The sequence below is a fragment of the Carassius carassius genome, chromosome 16, assembly GCF_963082965.1.
Source record: "Carassius carassius chromosome 16, fCarCar2.1, whole genome shotgun sequence".
In the NCBI taxonomy this organism is placed as follows: Eukaryota; Metazoa; Chordata; class Actinopteri; order Cypriniformes; family Cyprinidae; genus Carassius; species Carassius carassius.
Genome location: NC_081770.1, coordinates 20934216 through 20955970, shown reverse-complemented (window position 1 = coordinate 20955970; position 21755 = coordinate 20934216). Strand labels below are relative to the sequence as shown.

General features: G+C 37.7%; 1 protein-coding gene across 11 annotated transcripts in view; it reads left to right on the top strand.

Moving 5' to 3' along the window:
* The window catches only part of LOC132159873 (CUGBP Elav-like family member 5), a 188092-nt gene extending 168274 nt beyond the window's left edge, over positions 1 to 19818 (top strand). For 2 of the 11 annotated variants that reach the window (XM_059569516.1, XM_059569512.1), the window contains exons 7-12: positions 5318 to 5462; positions 14915 to 15127; positions 15442 to 15534; positions 16094 to 16237; positions 17358 to 17524; positions 17596 to 17837. In XM_059569516.1, coding sequence (XP_059425499.1) covers positions 5318 to 5462; positions 14915 to 15127; positions 15442 to 15534; positions 16094 to 16237; positions 17358 to 17485 — 723 coding nt within the window. In that variant the 3' untranslated portion in view covers positions 17486 to 17524; positions 17596 to 17837. The other 9 variants (XM_059569514.1, XM_059569509.1, XM_059569513.1 and 6 more) reach the window with 6 other exon arrangements.
* Positions 19819 to 21755: the final 1937 nt, after the last annotated feature.

The following is a 21755-nucleotide window of genomic DNA, read 5'->3' as shown; positions in this document are numbered from 1 at the left end:
CTCATGTTTGATCTTTTTCCTTTTTCTGAGCAGAGCCATCTTCATTTTCGAAATTTTTTCTCTCTCTTTTTTTTGGAAGATGAATAAAAGCACGGATGTTGATGGAAAGCCAGAAAGATCTCTTTTACTTGATGCCAATCACCAGAGACGGTGCATTAGATTAATATGACGCACAAATTGCTTGAAAGCACTTCAGAATGTTCTGAAGCCAACATTAATGAGAGGAATGTTTGTCTGGGTATTTTTGGGAGGAGGGCGCTGAGGAGTGGGGCACATGTACTGCTATTAACCTACATTGCCCCCTGTTGTTGAGAAATATACCAGTGCTGGCTATTCAAAGGGTTTTTATGCATCTTTTTATAGTTTTTATGCATTGTTTGAAAGCATTCCTTCTGATGGAGGATCTATAAATAGACAACATGATTGATGTATTATAGAGAAATATACAATCTCAACACCTAGCTCCTCAGTAGAACTTTGTATGTTTTACTCAAAGCGTCTTTCTAGTCATAAATGGATACTTTGTAGAAATATGACTACTATATACTGTACATATAAACCACCCTCTTTAAGCAAATATATGGTGAAGAAATATAAAAAAGGAAGTGAACTCAGACAAGTATGTGAGTGCAAATGCTTATAGCCATGCAAGATTGATTTTGGTTGCATTGTGAAACGTTATTTTTAGGGCAATGCAAATGCATGTTACATTCTCAGCATTGCCACAGGGGGAGCTATAGTGCACATTACTGTAAAATGACTACGTCTACATCATTTAGTTTCTTATTTAGGTAAAGTATTTTTAGTGGAGCAACAGATTATAGTAGGAATCTGCATCTACAAAACTGAGGCCCATGCGATACACATGCATAGCCAACGATACGATATATTAACGATACATATGAAGCCAAAACGGATACGTTGCGATTTCTATTCGATTTAACACAATGCAGTTCAGTTCAATGCAATACAATGAAATGGGGAAAAAAAATATGATGCTATGCAATTCAATACGGTATAGATAGTGGTTCAGACAGACAGCAAATCATAAATAAATTCACTTAAGTGCCTTCTGACAAACTGTTGTGATATGTCGTAATCACGTAGCAGCAGTGGCAATGAGAGAATGCGCATGAGAAACCGTTTAGAGAGGTGAAATAAATCTACATATAAAATATTGGTCACAAATTATTGGTCACTTTCTAAATAATAAAAGTATAGCGCATCTACTAATAATTATATATATTGTTTTTACTGATGCAAATATGTTAAAAACCTTTTTAAATCAATGCATCGTATAGTTAACTTTTATTGCGATGCACTGATGTGAATTGGTGAATCTTACTATCCCTAGTTCGAAGTAAATCCTGAGTGAGGTCATTTTTAATTAGTTAAATACTCTGCATGTTTATAGTGAGCTCCTGGATAAAAGTAAATCTGGTTTTATAGAAGGTAACTCTGCCACTTCCTTGTTTACTGAGATTTATTGCCTCCATTCTGCGATGTTTGTGTTTTGTTCCCAGTAGAAATATATAATGTTAAAAAAGGTACCTAGATTACAAGATTTTTGCTTCTTAAATTTATCTTGTTTAAAAAATAGCGTATGAAGGTTTACACAAAAATATTAGGTAGCAAAAAATGTTTTTTACATTAATAATAATAATTTTAAAAAAAAATTTGCGCACACAAAATCGGTATATTTCAATAGACAACAGTACTTTTGAATTTCAAAATATTACTGTTTAAATATATTGTGATCAAATAAATGCAGCCTGGTGAGCATAAGAGATTCTTTAGAAACGTCTTAATGATTACAAACCTTTGAATGGTTGTGTATATGATATTAGAACTGATTACATGCAGCATATTATCCAATATTGTTTGGATGATTTTCTGGAAAACAAGACAAAATACTACTTAAGGAAGAATCTTAATTAGTCCCAAGCATTAATATCTGGGCTTATAAACTTGCATATGTTTAGGACCTTAAACAAGTTCTGGTAGAACCAAAACTATGTTTGCACCATCACCATGTTTAGTCCTGAAGACAGCAGAAAAAGGAGCGAGGCCATTTCAGGCAATCTTACAGGGCAAGGGACCTTAATAACTGGGGTCCTCGCATTCAGCTCACTCCATTTCTTGTCTCTCTATAAATATCTCTCCAGTCATCCTGCCATTCTCCCTGCGCTGCAGCAGGGCCAGACCGACTGTAAGGGGTCATGTGTGATGCAGGCAGAGGTGGGCAGAGACACAGAGCAGCTCTGGGTAGATAATTGCCCAGTGATAAAGAGGTGATTGCCTGGTGGCACCGAGGGAGACTAATGCCATAGGCAAGCCATAAAAAAAACCCACATGCCTGACACTAAACGAATGCCGTCGCCCAGGCAACTTCTTCTTCCATGGCCGCTTCTGTTTTTTTCCACATTTTGAAGGAAGAAAAGGTTATGACCTCGGTGATGAAGACTTTGCTGAAGGCAATTTGGTCCCTTTTGCCTTCGCTTGAATGCTTCCTGTCTATTCAAGATGCTGGGTAAAGTTTTGGTTTAGAAATGTTTAGGGACAGTTCACCCAGTTTTTGATTGTTGTAATTATTTGTTATTTTGTAATTATTTATAATTATTATTTCACTCTGACGTCATTCCAAACCTGTATGATGAGTTTTTTGTAAAAAACTTAACAAAAGAAAAGTAAATTAAACCAGAAATCTTGGTCACCATTCGCTTTTATTGTATGGAAAAGAGCAGCTTGGACATTCTGCTAAATTTCTCCTTTTATATTCTACACAAGCAGTTTGGGTTTGGAACCATAAATGTGTGAGTAAATAACATTTGTGATTTCATATCCAAATTTGACTAAATTTTGACACAGCTCATCCCAATAGCTTGTAGTGACCGTACCTGTCAGGTCTTAAAGAGTACACAAAATGGCCATAAACTTTACATAAAAGTGGGCCATACAACTCTTGCTTTTTATTCCAAGTCTTTGGAAGTTATGTTACTTTTATGATAGTAAATAATAATTTAAAAAAAAATCGGTTCAAACGCTGAAAATCTTGGTCACCATTCACTTTCATGGGATGGAAAAGAGCAGCTTGGACATTCCGCTAAACTTGTCCTTTTATATTCCAAGCAAGAAATGAAGTCATGTGTTTAAAAAGGCAAATAGGAGAGTACAAAAAAATATCATTTTTGACTGAACCATGTCTTTGAATAAGAATAACAGAGATACACAAGAGTTTTTTTTTTTTTTTATAATCTCGTTTTCCGCCGACAGCTAAAGGAACTTGTTTTTCTATTCTTTTCCCCCTCCTTCTCTCCCCTCCACCTCCTCCAAGAACAAATTGATGTTGCTCACTTCTCCCCAACATAATTACATGCTTGGGCCTCCAATTTTCTGTTTTAATTCCTAAAGAGCAGAACTGAATGCCACATCGTTATCTGAGGCAATCTGGTGGCAGCCATGAAAGGCGACATTATCTGAGCCGTTCATGGAGGGAAATTACAATATGGAAGTCTTCAACTCACCGCACTGTGCTCTGCCCAAAGCCTGTCCCTCTGGCTTTTAAAGGGCATTAGCAAACTGTCACCCGGCGAGAGCCAGCCAGCTTAACTCTGACGCCCCATTCAGCACGAAGGAAGAGGCTGCAAGATGGGCACAAAAGCGTCTGATTACTGTGGCATGGCTATTACATGGCGGAGAGAAACTAGACCGTAAGGGTGGGCTTGCCTGAAGGTTGACAAATGCATTAAACCAGTGGTCCGTGACCCATTTTTAAGTTTCTAAGTTTCTTAAGTTTTAACTCACCCAGGTAGCTATACATGAAAAGAAATGTGACAAAATACACTTTTGTTAAAGGTAGATTCTCTGAAACCGTATAAAGCAAAAAGTATTAATACATTAAGCAGTGTTGCAAAAAACCTCTCAATTAATTTTGAATGAAATGTTTCTCTTGACATATTCCCATTGTATTTACTCAGCATATTTGTGCTGAGATTTATATTCATTTAGCTTACTTGTGCTCATTGTTTCCCCCAAACTGTGGATTTTACCTGAAGGATAATAGCTGGTCCTCTGTGGTTTGTTGATGGAATTATGCAAATGAAAGGAGGAGTTTATAGATAGTAATGCAGGCGAGGCTTATAGATTTGTTTTGTGGGTGGATGGCATCTTTCAGGCTCAGTGACAAGGCCAATGAAAGAATATGATTGCCTTTCTACGATCCAGAGGAGAAACAGCAGCGGAGAGCAAAGCATACATGAACAATATCATCCTCTGCATTCAAATGAAGAGTGGCAGCTGGATGATTATTGTATGAAGTAGCATATTACTTTTGGCCTTATTTCCTCTATGGGGACTGTATCCTGTGATGTTCAGGAATGCTGTGATGATTAGTTGCATTATTGTTTAACTGGATGGGAATAGTTTCATGTCGTCCCTGACTTTTTAAAGCATTGTTCTTGAATTCCCAACACATTACATTTACATTTATGCATTTAGCAGACCCTTTTACCAGTATGTGTGTTCCCTGGGTATTGAACCCACAACTTTTTGAGCCACAGGAACATCGCATCTGCTCTGACAAAAGGTGACCAACTACAATTTTTACTTAACTTGTATTATTGCAATTAATTTATATATATATATATATATATATATATATATATATATATATATATATATATATATAAATATATATATATATTATTTTGTTATTGTTGTTTTATTTGCATATCCCTAAATAGCTCTGGCAAAAGTCTATAAGTGCACAGTGACGGTATTAGAAAAAACATGCATGCTATATGTAAACAAGCATGAGGTACGATCTGGATCTAGTGGTCATTTGGTCTAGATCTAAGCTGGATCTCCTTCAATGAAACCATGATATATTCAGCCTTGATAGCTGTCACATCGTAAAGTAAACGGGGGAGGGAAAAGAAGTTGCACTGTCAAGGCCATGTAGAAAGCATCCCCTTAAAGTTTGAAAGGGAAAAAATGAATACAGTCAAATTCTTCTGCTCCGAACTCCTAGCTCCCTTAAGGACTACAATAATATGTGCGTCGATCCCTCCATTAGAATGAGCCAGACCGACAGCTATTGAAATGTTTCGAGGGGGCTTGTGACAGCCCTCTGACTGGGAAGATGGACGCTTTCACTAAACATAGGTTGACACATTTTTCTCTTTTTCCGCTCTACTTTTTCCTCTACTCTGCAAAGCACTGCCTATCCATCATGCCCCCAGGTAGGCTGTGTGCTTCTAGTAACTTTTCTTTCTCTTTGTCCCTGTCTCCTTTTGCTTTCTCTATCTCTATCCGGCAGCTGATGCAGCAGCAGGCGGCCCTCATGGCTGCCAGTCACGGAGGCTACCTGGCGCCCAGCGTGGCCTTTCCAACTACCCAGATCCACCAGATGGGGGCGCTCAATATCAACAGCCTGCCACCCACCCCCATGACCCCGGTGTCGGGTGAGTTTCATCAGACACTGGGTGAGCAACAGAGCTTCATTTTCTCTCTTACGGGATGGGGTCTGAGGTGAAGTGTTTCTGGTTTTTTGTACAATTGTTTGCGATATAACAGAAAAAGTTAATTAATAGCATAAATGTGAATAGTCTTCAAGATTTTCATCTGAACAATAGTTGATAGTACACTTAAAAAAAAAAATATATATATATCTTCAATATAACTGCACATGTAAACATTCTTGCAGTACACTTGTGTAACTTACTCCGTTTTAAAAACTCAGTGCCCATTTCTTTTGGTTGAATCAAACAAGTCTACAAAACAAAACACAGCTACGCATTTTTTATTTTTATTTATGTTACTGTATAACAATTTGCGTTAAAAGTGTGAATAGTTTTTTTTTTTTTACTGAACAATAGTTGATACCACAATAGAAAAAAAGATTATTGCACACAGGTACTTGCAGTTCGATCAATTAGTTTTCTGCATGTTAAAACTCAGAACTAATTTCTGAATTAACAAACATTTTGTACGAACAATACTGGATACCAGAGTGAAACATACTAGAGTTGGTAATGTAAATTAAATTTGTGGTCTATTTGCATTATTTTATGTGAGTTAAAATGTCAGTTGCATTACGTTTTATTTTGATTTGACAGAATGAATGCAAAAAAACTATACGTAATTTCACAAATTTCATTTTTTTTATACAACCTTCTGTTATACGAATCAAAAATGAACAGAAGTGTAAATAGTCTTTTTTAGGTTTTATTCGGATACCACAATAAAAACTTTTTGTTCCGTTTTTTTTTTTTTTTTTTCTTTAATTGTGATGTCAAATATTTCGATTATTGACAGGAAATTGCTGCTAAACAAAGTAACCAAACCAAATTTGATCTCTTTCATAATTGAGCTGCAAAGTGAACCAGACTTTATGCCTGTAGTCAAAAATCAACCTACGTGACCTATATGACCGTCGGATGGGCAGCCGTGGAATTGTGGGTTCACATGGGATATTTGTTTAAATATACTATTACATTACAGAACAAGCACATTTCTTGCCTTGATTTTAAACAAATCAGCCTATATTATGTCACGTTTTAAGTTACAAAAACACCCATGCTGACATTTCCTAAATGGCACGCACGCCAGATTGTTTTATTCGTCCTCAGGAAGCTTTGATAATCAGGACACACGACTGCTCTGATTGTCATTCCCAACACCCCGTTATCATACAATCTAAACAAACAGGAGATCTTATTGGATAATAGCCACCTTACAGCATTTGCTTATGCAGCAGTATTGCACTTTTCCAATCCCTGCCGAAAACATGCCACCATGTGAATTATGCTCAACTTTAACAAAGCTCATTCCTCTTTTGTCAACGGCACTGCTGTACCAATTTACACTATACACCACGACACTGGACTATATCATTTGTCATTCCCGGTAAAGCATATAGTTTTGGCAACATATGAGTAGCTTGCAGCAAACTGGCCGGCTGATTTCGAGGCACATTATTAGTTTTGTGGCTAATTGACTGACCGTGGAAAACGTTTGCATTCTTATTCAAAGTTAAAACACTAGCTTTATTACCTGAGGGGCTGGAACAGCAAGACGCTCCCCCTGGCATCACATATAGATTTAATATGGTTCCATCTTTTACAAGCCGCCCTCCAGTCCCATAAAAGCCTCATCCAATTAAAGCTCCAGAGCTGTCAAGCCACACTTCTCTTCTGCAAGGCTGAGGCTATCCATGTGTGGCATTACATGCAAATGTACATACTTGCTACTCCAAATATTAAGTCAGACAGACAGGACGGTTTGTCAAATGTTTTGTTAAGACACATGCAATGCAAAACATGCACTTTTTCCATCCCGGATCATCCATCACTCACTGTATGTTTGTTTTAGCAGCACCCATTGTATTAGCAGTCCTGAAATTCACAGGACTGCAAGACTGCAACTGTTTGTATTATAAAATTATACAGTAATGCTACTGCATAGTTAATTTTTTTCATGATGTATACCAAAAAGTACTGTGGTGGCACAGTTATGGCATCACATGATAACACTGTGGTACTTTGATATACATGTAATGGTATTTACATGTTACTCCTTTGTACTAGTCAAACGATTAATCGCGATTAATCACATCCAAAATTAAGTTTTTGTCTACATAATATGTTATCCTGGAGCACAAAACCAGTCTTAAGTCACTGAGGTATATTTTTAGCAGTAGCCAAAAAAACATTGTATGGGTCAAAATTATAGATTTTTCTTTTATGCCAAAAATCATTAGAAAATTAAGTAAAGATTATGTTCCATGAAGATATTTTGTAAATTTCCTACTGTAAATATATCAAAACGTAATTTTTGAGATTTTTTGGATGCGATTAATCGCGATTAATTGTTTGACGGCACTACTCCTTTGACACTTCAAATGTCCAAAGCATAGTACTACCATGTGCCAAAGACATTGTAAAAATGTGGTATTACTATGGTAACTGTCACAAAACATATTAATACTATGGCAGATGTCCATGAAAACATGATAATATAATGGTAAACCTCACAAAAACATAGTAATGATGTCGCTACTGTCCAATGTCTAGAAAAACATTGATAATGCCATGGTAAATGTTATGAAAACATAGTATTACCATGAGAAATGCTCATGAAACTATACTACCACCATAATAAATGTCACAAAACATAGTATTATCATGTAGATTTCCATAAAAATATAGATACACCATGGTAAATGTCACAACACATAGTATGACCATGTCAGAAAGCTATGAAATCATGGTAATACCATGCTAAATGTCACAAAAACATGGTATTACCATGGTAAATGTCCATGAAACCTAGCAAGTCTCATACTAACGTAGCATTGTCACGGTAAATGTCAATAAACCATAGGCACCTGGTATTTTCATGGTACAAAATGGTACCATGGTACTAGCATGGTAATTTGACAATGTACAGTACCAAGGGTTTTAATGTAATGAGCAGGGAATAATATAATAGGATGCCAATGATACTAAAATAGCACTGGTAATTTAATACCATGTTTTGGATTGTTTTGTTTTTGGTCGTGTATAGCTTGGTATTCTTGTAAATACCTTGCTGTAAATACCATGTTAAATGTCCATAATACCACAGCACATCGTCTTTTTTCACGTTTTTATTATTATTATTATTCTTGCAAAAAGAATTCATCTCTGTGTAAAACAACGGCTCTTGTATGTTTGGATTTTATCCTTTTTGACTGGGATCAATGTCATATTAACATGCAATGCAGCTGCTGGGGGGAATTGGCCTCTGTTACACTGATTTAATTGAAAGAGACTGGCGGAGCTGCGCGGATCTCCTGTGGACGCGAGATGTGCTGAAATATGCGAAGCATTGGACACGCTCCTGCGTGCGCGCATGAGCTCTGCTCTACTGATTGCCTTCCATTATTGAACCTATTGGAATCTGTTGCATTATTAATCCTGGGCGAGACAGAACGGCTGGCGTTAAAAAATATTCCAAGGACTACAATAAATAAGATATTCATATGTTTTTTTTTTTTTTTTTTTTTTGCATTCATTCATTTGCATCTCCCTGGTAGGCACAGCACCTCTGGTTTATTCAATACATCTGCCTGTGCACACACTCTCTCTCTCTCTCTCTCTCTCTCTCTCTCTCTCTCTCTCTTATTGGTTGTGACTTGTGTATAAAGCATTGTAGAAGAATGGACTATACTGAAATCTAGTTGGATATTAGGCGCTAATGTTGCCGGAGAAGTATTGAATTTCTGTTTCAATAAACAAAAAAATTTTTTGGGGGGGGGTCAGGTTTTAAAAATGACTGAACAGCTACTCTATTGTGATGCAAAGAAGCTGTCTAACTTCCCTTTGTCATGAAGTGGTTTTTATGGAATTGTGCTGCAATCTGAAGACATCTGGCAAGACCACAATTGAACGGCAGAACAGCTATCACATCATCTGAGGCAGCTTTCAGATTGGTATTTACATGGCCCCCAAGGTATTTCGGAGAATTGCATATAAAAAATAAATAAATAAACCAGTAATATTATGGCACTTTTCCCCTAAAAAAAAAAAGAACAAAAAATAATTGGCATTTACAGATAGGAAGATTTGATGGCAAATTAGTGCAACAATATGTGTGCCATTACATGTGCATCCGGAGTAACCAAGAAACCTGGACGTTGTCATCGAGAGGTAACATGGTGACATCCTGCAGTGCACGCAGCGTTTAGGAGTGCAACACAGGGGTTAAGAGCGCTCGCTGAAAACAATGGTGCGGCCGCTCTATTAACAGATGTAAAGCACTTAAGCGCGATGGTGCGTACACACTCAGCCAGATGGCGCCCTCTATTAGAGGATGTATCGCTACCATGATGCATGGTGATGTTTTCCCCTATTTTGTTTCTTTTTTTATAAGAGTAATGTTCAGCAGGTGCAAGCTCTTGAGCTACAAAGAGCTCCACATTGACGGCATGACAGTCTAATTGTCAGCGGTGGGATTAAATGGCTTGAAACGCTGGTCGCGTTATTCATCTCTGCCCTGAAGTTCGTACCCTGACACGGGCTTGATGGGTTTCGCAAAGTCCCCATCCTGCTTTTTTCCTGTTTAAATGGAGATGTGTCACAGGCAGATAAGAGGCTGCTCTTTGGTTAAGCATATGTTGGATGTTTCTGTTGTGTTTAAAGCCCCGGACGAAGTTAATGAGGTGTCAGGTGCAGTATTTGCGAGCCATCCAGCAGGCGCGGAACATGATTGGGATGGTTGAGTTCACCTTGTGTGCCGTCAGGGTCATAAAACCCATTGACTTTGTTCTTGGTCTCGCGGGGCCATGAAATAGAGATTGCGCTCGTACGAAAGCCTGAAAGCGTTTCAAGCGGAGCAGCTGCACAGGTTGTGTCACATGCCAGTGTCCTGCACTAGTTGTAAAAATCATTGTGTTTATGCATACTTTATTTTGTAAAGTACTCGAAATGCATGTTTAGAGGCTTAGAGCTTCACTGACGATTGATGTTAAAATGTTGAAAGTTTGAACACTGAACAACATTTGGAGTCATTTATCTGTCGTGTACTGTTATAATAACTTCAAAATGGTTGAACACTAAGACCTGCTGTTGCCTTTCTGCAGCATTGGGATTAAATAGTCTGATTTATATTTCTTTTGGTTTGTTGCCATTTTTCTGTCTCCAAACTTAATGCAAAACAGTTCCCAATGGTGTCAGTAGGCAGAGACTGTGTGCTGTGGCATGCTGGGAGATTGAATTAGTAAATTATATCATGGCAGACATGATGCTATGACCCATTTTAAATTGTGTTTTGCTGTAAAATCTATCAAATAAATATTTAATAGCTTTAAACAAATCTACAATGCTGCTACAGTTGGTCTCTGTGATTAAAGTAATAGTTTGCCCAAAAAAATTATTTTACGCAATAAATATATATTAAACAAAAAAAAATCTGTAGACCACAAAATTAGATGTTTAACAGAATGTTCACAATGCTCTTTTACATCCAATGGAAGTAAATGCGGACTGGAGCTGTAAGCTCCAAAAAATGACCATAGAAGTGCCATGATTTTGTGTTTGATGGAAGAAAGTAATTCATACAGGTCTGAAAAGACCTGAAGGTGAGAGAAAAATGACTAAATTGTCATTGAGAGTGAATTGTGATCTAGTGTGTAGTTGTCAGACGGACAATGTAGTAAAGCCAAATCTTGTTAAACTGCCATAAAAGTATTTATAACTGCATTTGTGGACTAGCATATAAAGAATCTCATTTGCTTTACATTATATACATAGTAAACCTCTTTATGAATTCAAGAGTAAATAAACATAAGCCAGACTCTGTATTAAAATATGGATGTAATGGGAGTTAGTTATTGTGATTTGTTTGGCTGCTGTGCTTACCGATACAGTTCCAGAGCTCCTTGTTGATTTCAGTGTATAATTTGCATAATAAATCCTTTTGGTGCATATGGTAAGCTGTTCCTCATTGTAGTCACCATCGGGTGCAAATCAGCATGATGCACCGAGGGCAGATTGCAGTAATGTAAATCCAATTACACTCCCCCTTGAAATAACAGTATTTGCAGAATACTCAACGTCTCGTAGTGCTCAGCATACTAACGGGGTTGACAGATAAAAGATTTGTTTAATAACAGATGGATTCATTCTGGAATTTTGGAATTGAATGCTAAAATAGACTACAGCTGGAACAAATTGCTGTGATATGGACCACACCGAACCACAAAGGGAAAGATGATACAGTGCATACTTGGATCTACGCTAAGAACCGCCTATTGATTCTTTTGATCTGGGAATTGCATGTCAGGACCACTGCAAAATGTTAACACTCTAACATAGTAAACTGACAAGTTACTTGATTTTCACAACACAGTTTTTAAGATTATGAACATTAGCTCTTAATCCTAGTCATTATGTACATTTTCATGAAGAAAGCAACACCTTGAGAAACGTTGAGAGTTGTGTCAGTTATAAATAATTAGGATTTTTTTTCAAAAGCTATTAATAATAAATAATTTTTTACTTTTGTGCATATTTTTATAGGCCATTGTGTCATTTAAGGAAAAATCTCTCAATTTATGCCTGACAGACTGATCATTAGCTTAGCAACATGATAACATCAAGCTCTACTGAAATGAATGACAAGATTTGCAAGATCTGCAAGATGTCAGCGTTTTTGTAGCTTACGCAAAGGTAAACTAAATGTGTCAATTTCAAAAACTTCCACTTTGAAACCAATTTTCAAAGTTAGCATTTTCAGGCATGTAAATGAATGGCCGAAATGCATAAAAAGTGTTCATTGCTTAGTTGAAAATGGTGTCATGTAAACACCCCTAAAATATATTGGAATATAGAGGTTAGGAGAAACATTCTATTTATAATATAATTTGTAGATATTGGAAAAACATCCATTTAAAAAAAAAGAGAGTAAAAATATGTAACTCGAACTCAAATTTTCATTGTTAGCTTAGCCACATGCTAACATTAAACTTTAGAAATCAAGTGACAACTGTCTTGCCTAAAAAGAAACAAACAACTGGTTCAATTCAATTTATAATTTTTAGAACTTAGTTAAATAGTCATTTCATTCAGTACCAAAAGTAGCAGTAAAAATAGCTTCATCTTATTCAGATTGTTATCATTAGCAACATGCTAATGAAATCTGTTATACAATTATACAGAATGCGAAACACAGGGCTGTGAAATGAAAAATGTCTAGAGGCGTGTTTTGTGTTTTAATTTTTTTTTTTTTTTTTTATGAACAACTTCAAACTTTAGAGTCATGTTTTTAGAATGCCGCCTCATGCGCAAAACTTACGACATCCATGTATCGCACATTTACTGTACATAGAGACCAATGGAAAAGCAGTATGATGGAATGCAAAAAAAAAAAACGTTAACTATACTATACCCTCGTATTCCAAGCTACACTGTGTACCCTGAGTTACATAATTTGTCTTGTCTTACTAGCTTTTTTTTTATGCCTACTGAAGTCTTATTCCTCAACTAGAACATGATCTGAGTTTCCGTGACTAGCTCAGTCTGTTTCCTAACCTTCCTGCAGGCTGGATCGTCCCGTCAGCATTCAGCTTTTCCAAACTGTCACATCACAATGATATATTCTCAACATTATAACAGCATGCAGCTGCCGATCAGGCCCCGCACGTGTGGTTGGTTCGGCTGAGGCTGTCTGTCGGACATCTCTGAACGCACCCAGTCTCCTGGGCTCAGCCAAGAATGGGGCAGAGGCGTCAACTAATACATCAATGTACCAGTGGGAAGCAAACAATCGAGAAAAAGCTTAGGAACAGGAAATAGCACAAACGAGAGTAAAGAGCACTCCTCGGCCCACTGGAATTCCCCCAGGTTACAGCAGTGGGAGGTTTGAGTGCAGTTTTGAGAACCTGTACGTTCGATACGATCCTGGTTCACACTCTGCCATGCTGTAAGTGAAGCTAGTTGGGTGGATGATACCGCAGACTGTTGGAATCCATCGGCTCTGTCATATTTCTTTAAAGACTTTTCAGTCTTCTGCCACATTGTAATCGAGGCATGCTGGGGCTTTCCATGACGACCGTCCTCTATGTCCAGCATTGTCCGCGGGTACAGATATGGTATCCTATGGGAACGGTTTTCTAGTTAGTACCGATGCACAGCCACAGCTCTGAAACACTCAAGGCTTGGGAACAAAGACTAACTTAGACCATGTCCACACATACATGGGTATTTCCTTCTTACTTTAAAAAAAAAAAAAAAAAAAAAAGTAAAGTCTCTGTCCACATGAAAATGCAAACGCATGGTATGAAGCATTGTCAAGAGCATGCCAAACCAACAGGTGGCGATATAATCTCAACAGTAAAGCCACGTTGGCCAATCAGAAGCCTGAAAAAGTTTCCAGTAGGTGGAGATAACAGCGCAGGCTTCGACGTCACTAGCCAAAATCTCTGGTTTCGCCGTCTACGCTATAACACTGCAACCAGAATTTTGGAAAATTTTCACCCTGGCATGAGTTTCCAAAAATGTTCAGTTTCGTGTGGACGAATGGCCAAACTGTGTAGAAAAAGCTGCTGTTTTAAAAATTAACGCGTTCGTGTGTACACGGCCTTATTGTAGCAAGGGCTTATTAAACGATTCATTTGGAATTCTCGTTCGCAATTTTTTGTGTGTTTTGTTGTAACCAATTTTTTTTTCTTTGTCATACTGACGATATAGAATGACTGACCGATCACCAGTTCGTCTACATTTATCTCTATGCCACGCAAATATAAATAGGTTAAAACAGATTTATATAATATAATGACTTTTTAAAGAGTTATATTAATCATAAAACTGTATAAATATTATATATGTAGTATATAAATAGTGCAGTAACTATAATATATAAATAATTAAAATGTAATGAATTTATTGGAATATATTAATAAATAATGAAACTAAACTTATAAATAATAAAATATAGTACATCAATTAGATTAACAATAGTAGTCAAATGCATTGAAAATGAAACTAAAATAAAGATTTATAAGTAAATAATAATAATGAAATAAAGGTATATATATATATGTGTGTGTAAGTGTGTGTGTGTATATATATGTTAAAAGTACATTTTGTCAGCATGTAGTGGTATAATAGCATTAGCCTAAAAGCTAACAAGCAGATAGATAGATAGATATGTTTGTATCTCTTTTTTTAAATTATATTAATGTGGGATCAGTTTTTGAAAATTTTCTGATGTGATCAACATCATTCTCTTTTAGCTAGTTATCAACAGCTTTCTCTTTCTATGTATACATATAATTGTTCTATGCTTTTATGTGGGATTACAGACTTGCACACTTTGTTTGGATACTGTACCAATGTACAATGTTCTGTCTGCATTTGTTTTCCTGGCTCAGCAGGCCTAAGCTCACCGCCTGCCAACATCACCACATCTGGCGTCCCCAGCATCGTCACTCCTATCGTCAACGGCTTTACCAGCATCCCTCACCAGCCCAACGGACACCCTGCGGTCGAGGCCATGTACACCAACGGACTGCCCCCTTACTCCACCCAAAGCCCCACAGCTGCGGACACCCTACAACAGGCTTTCACCGGGGTGCAACAATATACAGGTTCACTACCTCAATGAGCCTTCTCTCGCTCTCTCTCTCTCTCTCTCTCTCTCTCTCTCTCTCTCTCTCTCTCTCTCTCTCTCTCTATATATATATATATATATATATATATATATATATATATATATATATATATATATATATATATATATAACCACATGGAACTATTCTATTTCTGTGCTGCTTATTTAAAATGGATGGTTGTTTTTGACCAACCATGCGTCAGTTTGTCTTTTTTTCGAGTAGCCTTGTTCAATGCTGTATCACATAAATCCAGGCTGTGTTCTAACACAAATTTCTCTTTGCATGTACAGCCATTTACCCAGCAACCACACTGACCCCTATTGGCCAAAGCTTGCCACAGCCACCACAAGTCATTCAACAGCAGCAGCAGAGAGAAGGTGAGGGTGAGAGATTTTTCATTTGTTTTGGCATGAGGATCAATACTACACGAGTGAACAGTTCATTATACTGAAATAATTGCAAATCGCATCTTCCATTAAAGGAGTATATCACGCAAAAAATTGAAAATTTGCTGAAATTTACTCGCTCTCATGTCAGCCAAGATGTAGATGAGTTTGTTTCATAATGAGAACAGATTTTGAGAAATTCAGCATTCCATCAGTTTCTCACCAATGGATCCTCTGAAGTGAATGGGTGCCGTCAGAATGAGAATCCAAACATCCAAAGTTATCCACACAACTCCAGATTTTAATTGATAGACTGCTTTTGGACTATTGTGATGTTTTTATCAGCTGACGGTATTCTGACGGCACCCATTCACTGCAGAGAATCCGTAATAAATTTTTTTGGCCTGTTTTAGCATAATTATAAAAAAAATTCTGGCATGGTATTCTGAAACAAAAGGCCTGAAATTAACAATCTAATCTAAATACAAGTTCTTATATTAAAAGCTTTCTTATTTTGAATGGAGACTCCACAGTGAGTAACATCTGTGTGTTGCAGGACCAGAGGGCTGCAATCTCTTTATCTACCACCTACCACAGGAATTTGGTGACAACGAACTCATGCAGATGTTCCTCCCATTTGGTACGGTCATCTCCTCCAAGGTCTTCATGGACAGAGCCACCAACCAGAGCAAATGTTTTGGTGAGACGAATCAATCAACGTTTCAGTAATAGATGCCAATGCTCTTAAAACAGCTGATTCCAGCATCAGTGTTAAACTTAAAATATCAGTCACAAAAATTGAACAAAACATATTTGATTACAGCAAGATAAATGTGAATAACTAGAACAAGTATTGCGTTAGTGAGTTAAGCAATGTTTCCACATTCAGCCCATCCCTAAACAACCAATATTCGGTCTCTGTCCGTTTCACAGTGTAAACTCCATTCTGTGTTTGGTGTCAAGCTACAAACCGGAGAGCTGCCTTTTAAAAACCCCTGAGCCAAAAAAAAAAAAAAAAAAAAAAGTCCTAAGTGAAGCAAAAAGGCCCATTATGGATCAACATCTGTTCCTGCTCCAGGGGGAGACATTTCCCAAGCCACAATTAATAGCAGCTCCTGTCTCCTGGGGGAGGTTAATAAGATATAAATTTGTGAAGTAGGACCTGTTTGCGGTATTGACTTATACACTATGCATTTACTGCATAATGTCAGGTCTGGGTAACAGGCGCTCGGTAGAGTAATTAATCTGCGGTGTGAGATTCCCTATTAAGCAGCCTTGTGGCTTCATCCCCCACATCACCTCCATGTGGACCTTCTCGTCTTGTAGATACAAGCCTCGAAATGGGGGCAGTTTCAGGCGCGGTTAGACGCCTAGGCCACTCTGCTCCCAAGTGGCTGATGGCTGAAGAAATCGCCCGTTGTTTTTTACGGTTCACTGCTGGTTCCTGATGACCCTCGCAATGCCAGCGAAAGTGCATCCTCAACTCATTTCGCCTTTTTTGGTCACTGGCTTGTAAAAACCTATGGGTTTGAACGGGAAGCTGGGGATGTCACGGACGAATGTAGTTTGCATGCTGTGGGTGGCCCCGTTTTGGAGTCCTGTGGGGCGATTTGTCCCTGTTCTATACCACCAGTGGCTTATATATGCTCAAAAGTAGCCCACACAGATGCATATATGGTGATTTTTCAGAGTTGGAAGTAAGTTCATAAAAGAGCCATTTTTGACTTGGTGGAAACTTTACTGCTTTTTATATGATGCCGTGTAATCAATTTTAGCACCCAAGCCACTTGGTTCACTTCTGTTCTCGTGATCTCTTGCAGGCTTCGTGAGCTTCGACAACCCAGCAAGTGCACAGGCTGCCATCCAGGCCATGAACGGCTTTCAGATCGGCATGAAGAGGTTGAAAGTGCAGTTAAAACGGCCGAAGGATGCGAGCCGCCCGTACTGACAGGGCTCGACCAAAACAGGGCTCTCAGCAACAGCACAGGTAGGACACCAGACACCGTTTTTAACAGGAATATGTTCTTGATATTATTTAGAATTTCATTTTCTTTACAGGATTTGAAGAGCGGAATCGCAAAAGGAATTTAACTTTTTTTCTTTCAAAACTAACAAGAACAACACGAATGGATTTTTTTGAAGACATATCAGCATTTATTTTAGGAAGACGTTCGGGATAGAGGAGGCGGGATTGCAGGCGAACCGGAACCCGTGGACAAACCACACTCAGCACAGCACACGGAAGACAAGTGGAAGATCTCTCTAAAGACAGAGAACTCAACATGTCCCGTCTCTCGCTGAGCTTCAAGATCTCTCTAAAGACAGAGAACTCAACATGTCCCGTCTCTCGCTGAGCTTCGCACCGTCAGTCAAGCAACAAACAAAAAGAAAAAAACAAGCGAGAACAACTTTGATTTCTATATACATATTATACACACATATGCTATTTAAAGGAAGAGGCGCTTATGGCTTTTATTACACTGGACAAATGAGGGTTAAACTTGAAGACCAAGATAAAATGCAGTGGAAAAAAAGAAGCTCTTGTTGTCCCGCTAGTGGACTTTCTTTCTCTTTTCCTCTTACCTTTTCTTCTGTCACCATCTTTCAGCAAACGCAGGACATTCTGTGGTCACAGAGGTTTCCATGCCCTCAGTGAAACTGATCAATCTTTCACCCCAAAGGGACCAAAGGACCAAACATTTTTATTCCTCAACAGAAATATATGGTATTAATAACAATACTAATACTGCAAACTACTACTAACCACATAAGTTTAAAGAAAGAAAAAAAAAGCATAAATATTTGCTTCAGGTCGGAAGAGGAAAGGGATTTTGATTTCTTTTCCTTTTACATTTCTAGCTACTGGGTTTCAGAATATTTAAACAAAATAGAAAAATGAAGAAAAAATAAAAAAGTATTTTAAAAGCTATACTATTTTAGTGGAGTAGAATAGGTGGATTGGAGATTGTTAGGAGCATGTTCAGCCATGAAGAAAAAAAAACATAAAAAAAATAAATAAAGGGGGAAACTGTTCATCATCCATTCATGTCAGAAATAGGCCCATATTCCAGAGAACAAATGCAGAGTATAACTATATATGCATGTTGCTGGTTTAGAAAAACCTTGGGTAGATATTCAGTACACACAAACAAACATATTTATCTGATGAAAGCTTTACTTATTAAGCAGAATAAGTACCTGTGGCTTCAACGCAAACTATCCGCAATATAACAGCTGTACCATTGCACAGGTAAATAATACAAAAGAAAAAAAAATACAGTTAAGGCTTGATAGGATGAGAAATCTTAGGGTTTTTTTTTTTGTTTCTTTTTTTCACCACTTGTGACAGTGACTTTAAGTGAAGTGGTTCTAGTTAACGCTTAACTTTAGTATTACAAGGGACCTGTTGACCTTTCATATCATCCATTTTGTGCATCTTTCAAGAACATACTCATTAAACGGTTGCTGCCAAATGCTGAATATCAACTGATAAAGCACATTAGTAAGTAAAACAAGCAGTTACAAAGATACCAAGCCTTAAACCCTTACACAGCCCACAAAATGTGGTTCATAACGGACCTACTGAACGGACAAACTTGCTATTGCTTACAACTTCTGAAGCACACCAGAATTCTACAGGAAGCATCAAATTAAGAAACAAATTTAACCTCGGAAACCTGCACAAACAATTCCACATTGACGTTTACAAAATTCATTTCGCTAATATATGAGTGTAAGATATAGAGAATGCCGCGGGACATCTTGTTGGATCCGCAAACAACCCATATTTCTAAGAATACGCTTCTCAGGCTGGAATGGATTAGCTTGACGCTAACTGTCTGCAGAGGTCTAATGAGCAGCCTGTAAAGAGCTCACAAACAGCTTGCAAATTGCAGCCATGGGGGGGTTACAGTTGGAGCAAACTGATCCATCAATAAAAAAGCCACCGAGTCTGACATTATGGTGTACTTAACCGCAGCTGTTGCTTTGCTCTCAGACAAGTCGCAAATATACACAACTCTAAAGCGCTCGACAAGAATCTTAAAGACCCTGTGAAATCAAAATTGCTTAGTTTGTGTGTTAGCAGTGTGGCTAATGCTAGCTGACAAAAACTAACGCACACAACGTCTAATGGTAAATCGGACCTAAAATTTAAATGACACATTTTTGTCCAATCAAAAGCTCTAGAATGAAGTCTGAATTGGTGGGTATTTGTTAGTTTTGATGCCAACCTAGAGTACTAAGTTGACAATATTACATTTTACCAGCAATGTGCATTAAAATTTACGTCTCACCTTTTTCACTTGGAAAATGGACCAAAAATACTGATTTATCATGCACTACCAATTTTTTGTCCAATCAGATGCTACACTAATACTACTGTATCTGCAAGTAATGACACAGCAAGATGTTTAGTTAGTCCTTTTGAACTTTTTTTTCCAGTAAAAAAATATGATATCTAAAAAAAAATATATATATATATATATATATATATATAAAGACCTGTTTTCATAAAATGTGTCTTCAATGTGTATTTGGCTCAAAGATGTATTTTTAGATAAAATATTTCTAAGAGTAGAGTTTTTTGCAGTGTAATAAGTAGCACATTATGGCAAACTAAAGGCTATTGGCTATTTAAAATAAGTTGACGCCCCAACTTCCTGTTTTAAAGGGAAATGCATCAACGCTATACTCATCAAATGATTTCACCGGGTCTTTAACTATTAAATGGACAGTATCCTTGAAACGAGTTGTTTTCCTATGCATTTAAATTTCTTGTTTGCCTTTATCGTACATTTTGACGTTCTATCCACTCTGCCGTTACGCTACTCTCACTGTTTGCCAACTCGCCAATTTCACACTGCCTTCATAGATATGCCAAAACTACAGATAATACAGTGACACAGAACTACAGGAAGTTCAGGTCCTCCCAGAATTCACTAATAAACAGAAATAGATGCAAAAACAGAGCTCTAGAATCTAGGTAGGACAGAAAAGCACATGTGTTGACCTCATTTGATTTCCACTGTGGATATTTGACCTGTTTGTCTTACCTAAAAATATATCTGTATGTTAAATGTTTAATCTCGCAGACGTCAGAAATAAGTTTTGCCGGGAAACATTAACGTCGCCCGTATATCACAGCCGTTTTTTAGCCTCAGGTCGCGCCGAAATGGATCGCGTTCGATTCACAGGTTATAATGGCCTTTTTCTGCTGAACTCTCTCCATTTCATCTTCCCTCTCCTGTCCTGTGGTGGCATATCAGAACGTGGTGATATACAGACACGCAGCCCTCGGGCATCGGCGCTCTAATAACCTCATGTTGCAGGGGCCTTCCTCACAGAATCTCTCCATGCCAGATGTGAATTATTAAAATCAAATTAAATTTGGCCTGCATGTAAAAGCAAGTGTAATACAAATTAAAAATGGCAACTAGTGCCTGAAGTTTAATAAGTTTGAAGGATGATATCATTACAGCTTGAAAGAAAAAAAAATGAGATTGGAAAGGCATATAAAATGAAATTTGATGTGTTGAAAGGTGAACCGAAGGCGTTAATACAAATTGCGTTTGCGCCAGAAACGAGGGGGGTAGGGGGGATGGGAGGGGTGTTTGCACTAAAGGTATTTCTGAAGAAACCAGACCACCAGCATTTCATATTTGCTTTCTTCTCATTTAAACCACCTTCACGTTTCGTTCCTCAGATCTTCATGCCGAACTTTGATCTGTGAGCATGCTCAAGGGGGGAAAGGGTGGGAAAGCTTTGGGGGGTTAAAGTGTTATGAAGGTACTACTCATATTAACAATATGATTCTTTAACTATGGTTTGTATGCTAAGGAAAGTAGCTTATTATAGATATGAAATCTGTATATTAGGGAACAGCAGCACATTTCTCAGATTCTATGGGGAAAGTAGTTGGTGGGAGGGTGGGTGGGTTTCGGGGTGGGGCGGGTTTTTTTGCTTTATAAAGACCATGTTAAAGTTCTAGTTTTCTCAGCACAAAGCGTTAAGAAAATATATATCAAGAGTATTGATTTTGCTGTGTGAAATGTGCAGTGGGAGAGCCAGGCACTCCCTGCGCTGTTCTTAAAGCCTGGATGAGACAATGCTGTTTACAGTCGTTTTTGGTTTTCTTGTTAATGTTTGTTGTTTTCTTTTGATATTTGCTGAGAAAAGACAAGAGGTGCAGCATCTATCTCTGCGATGTGATTGGTGCG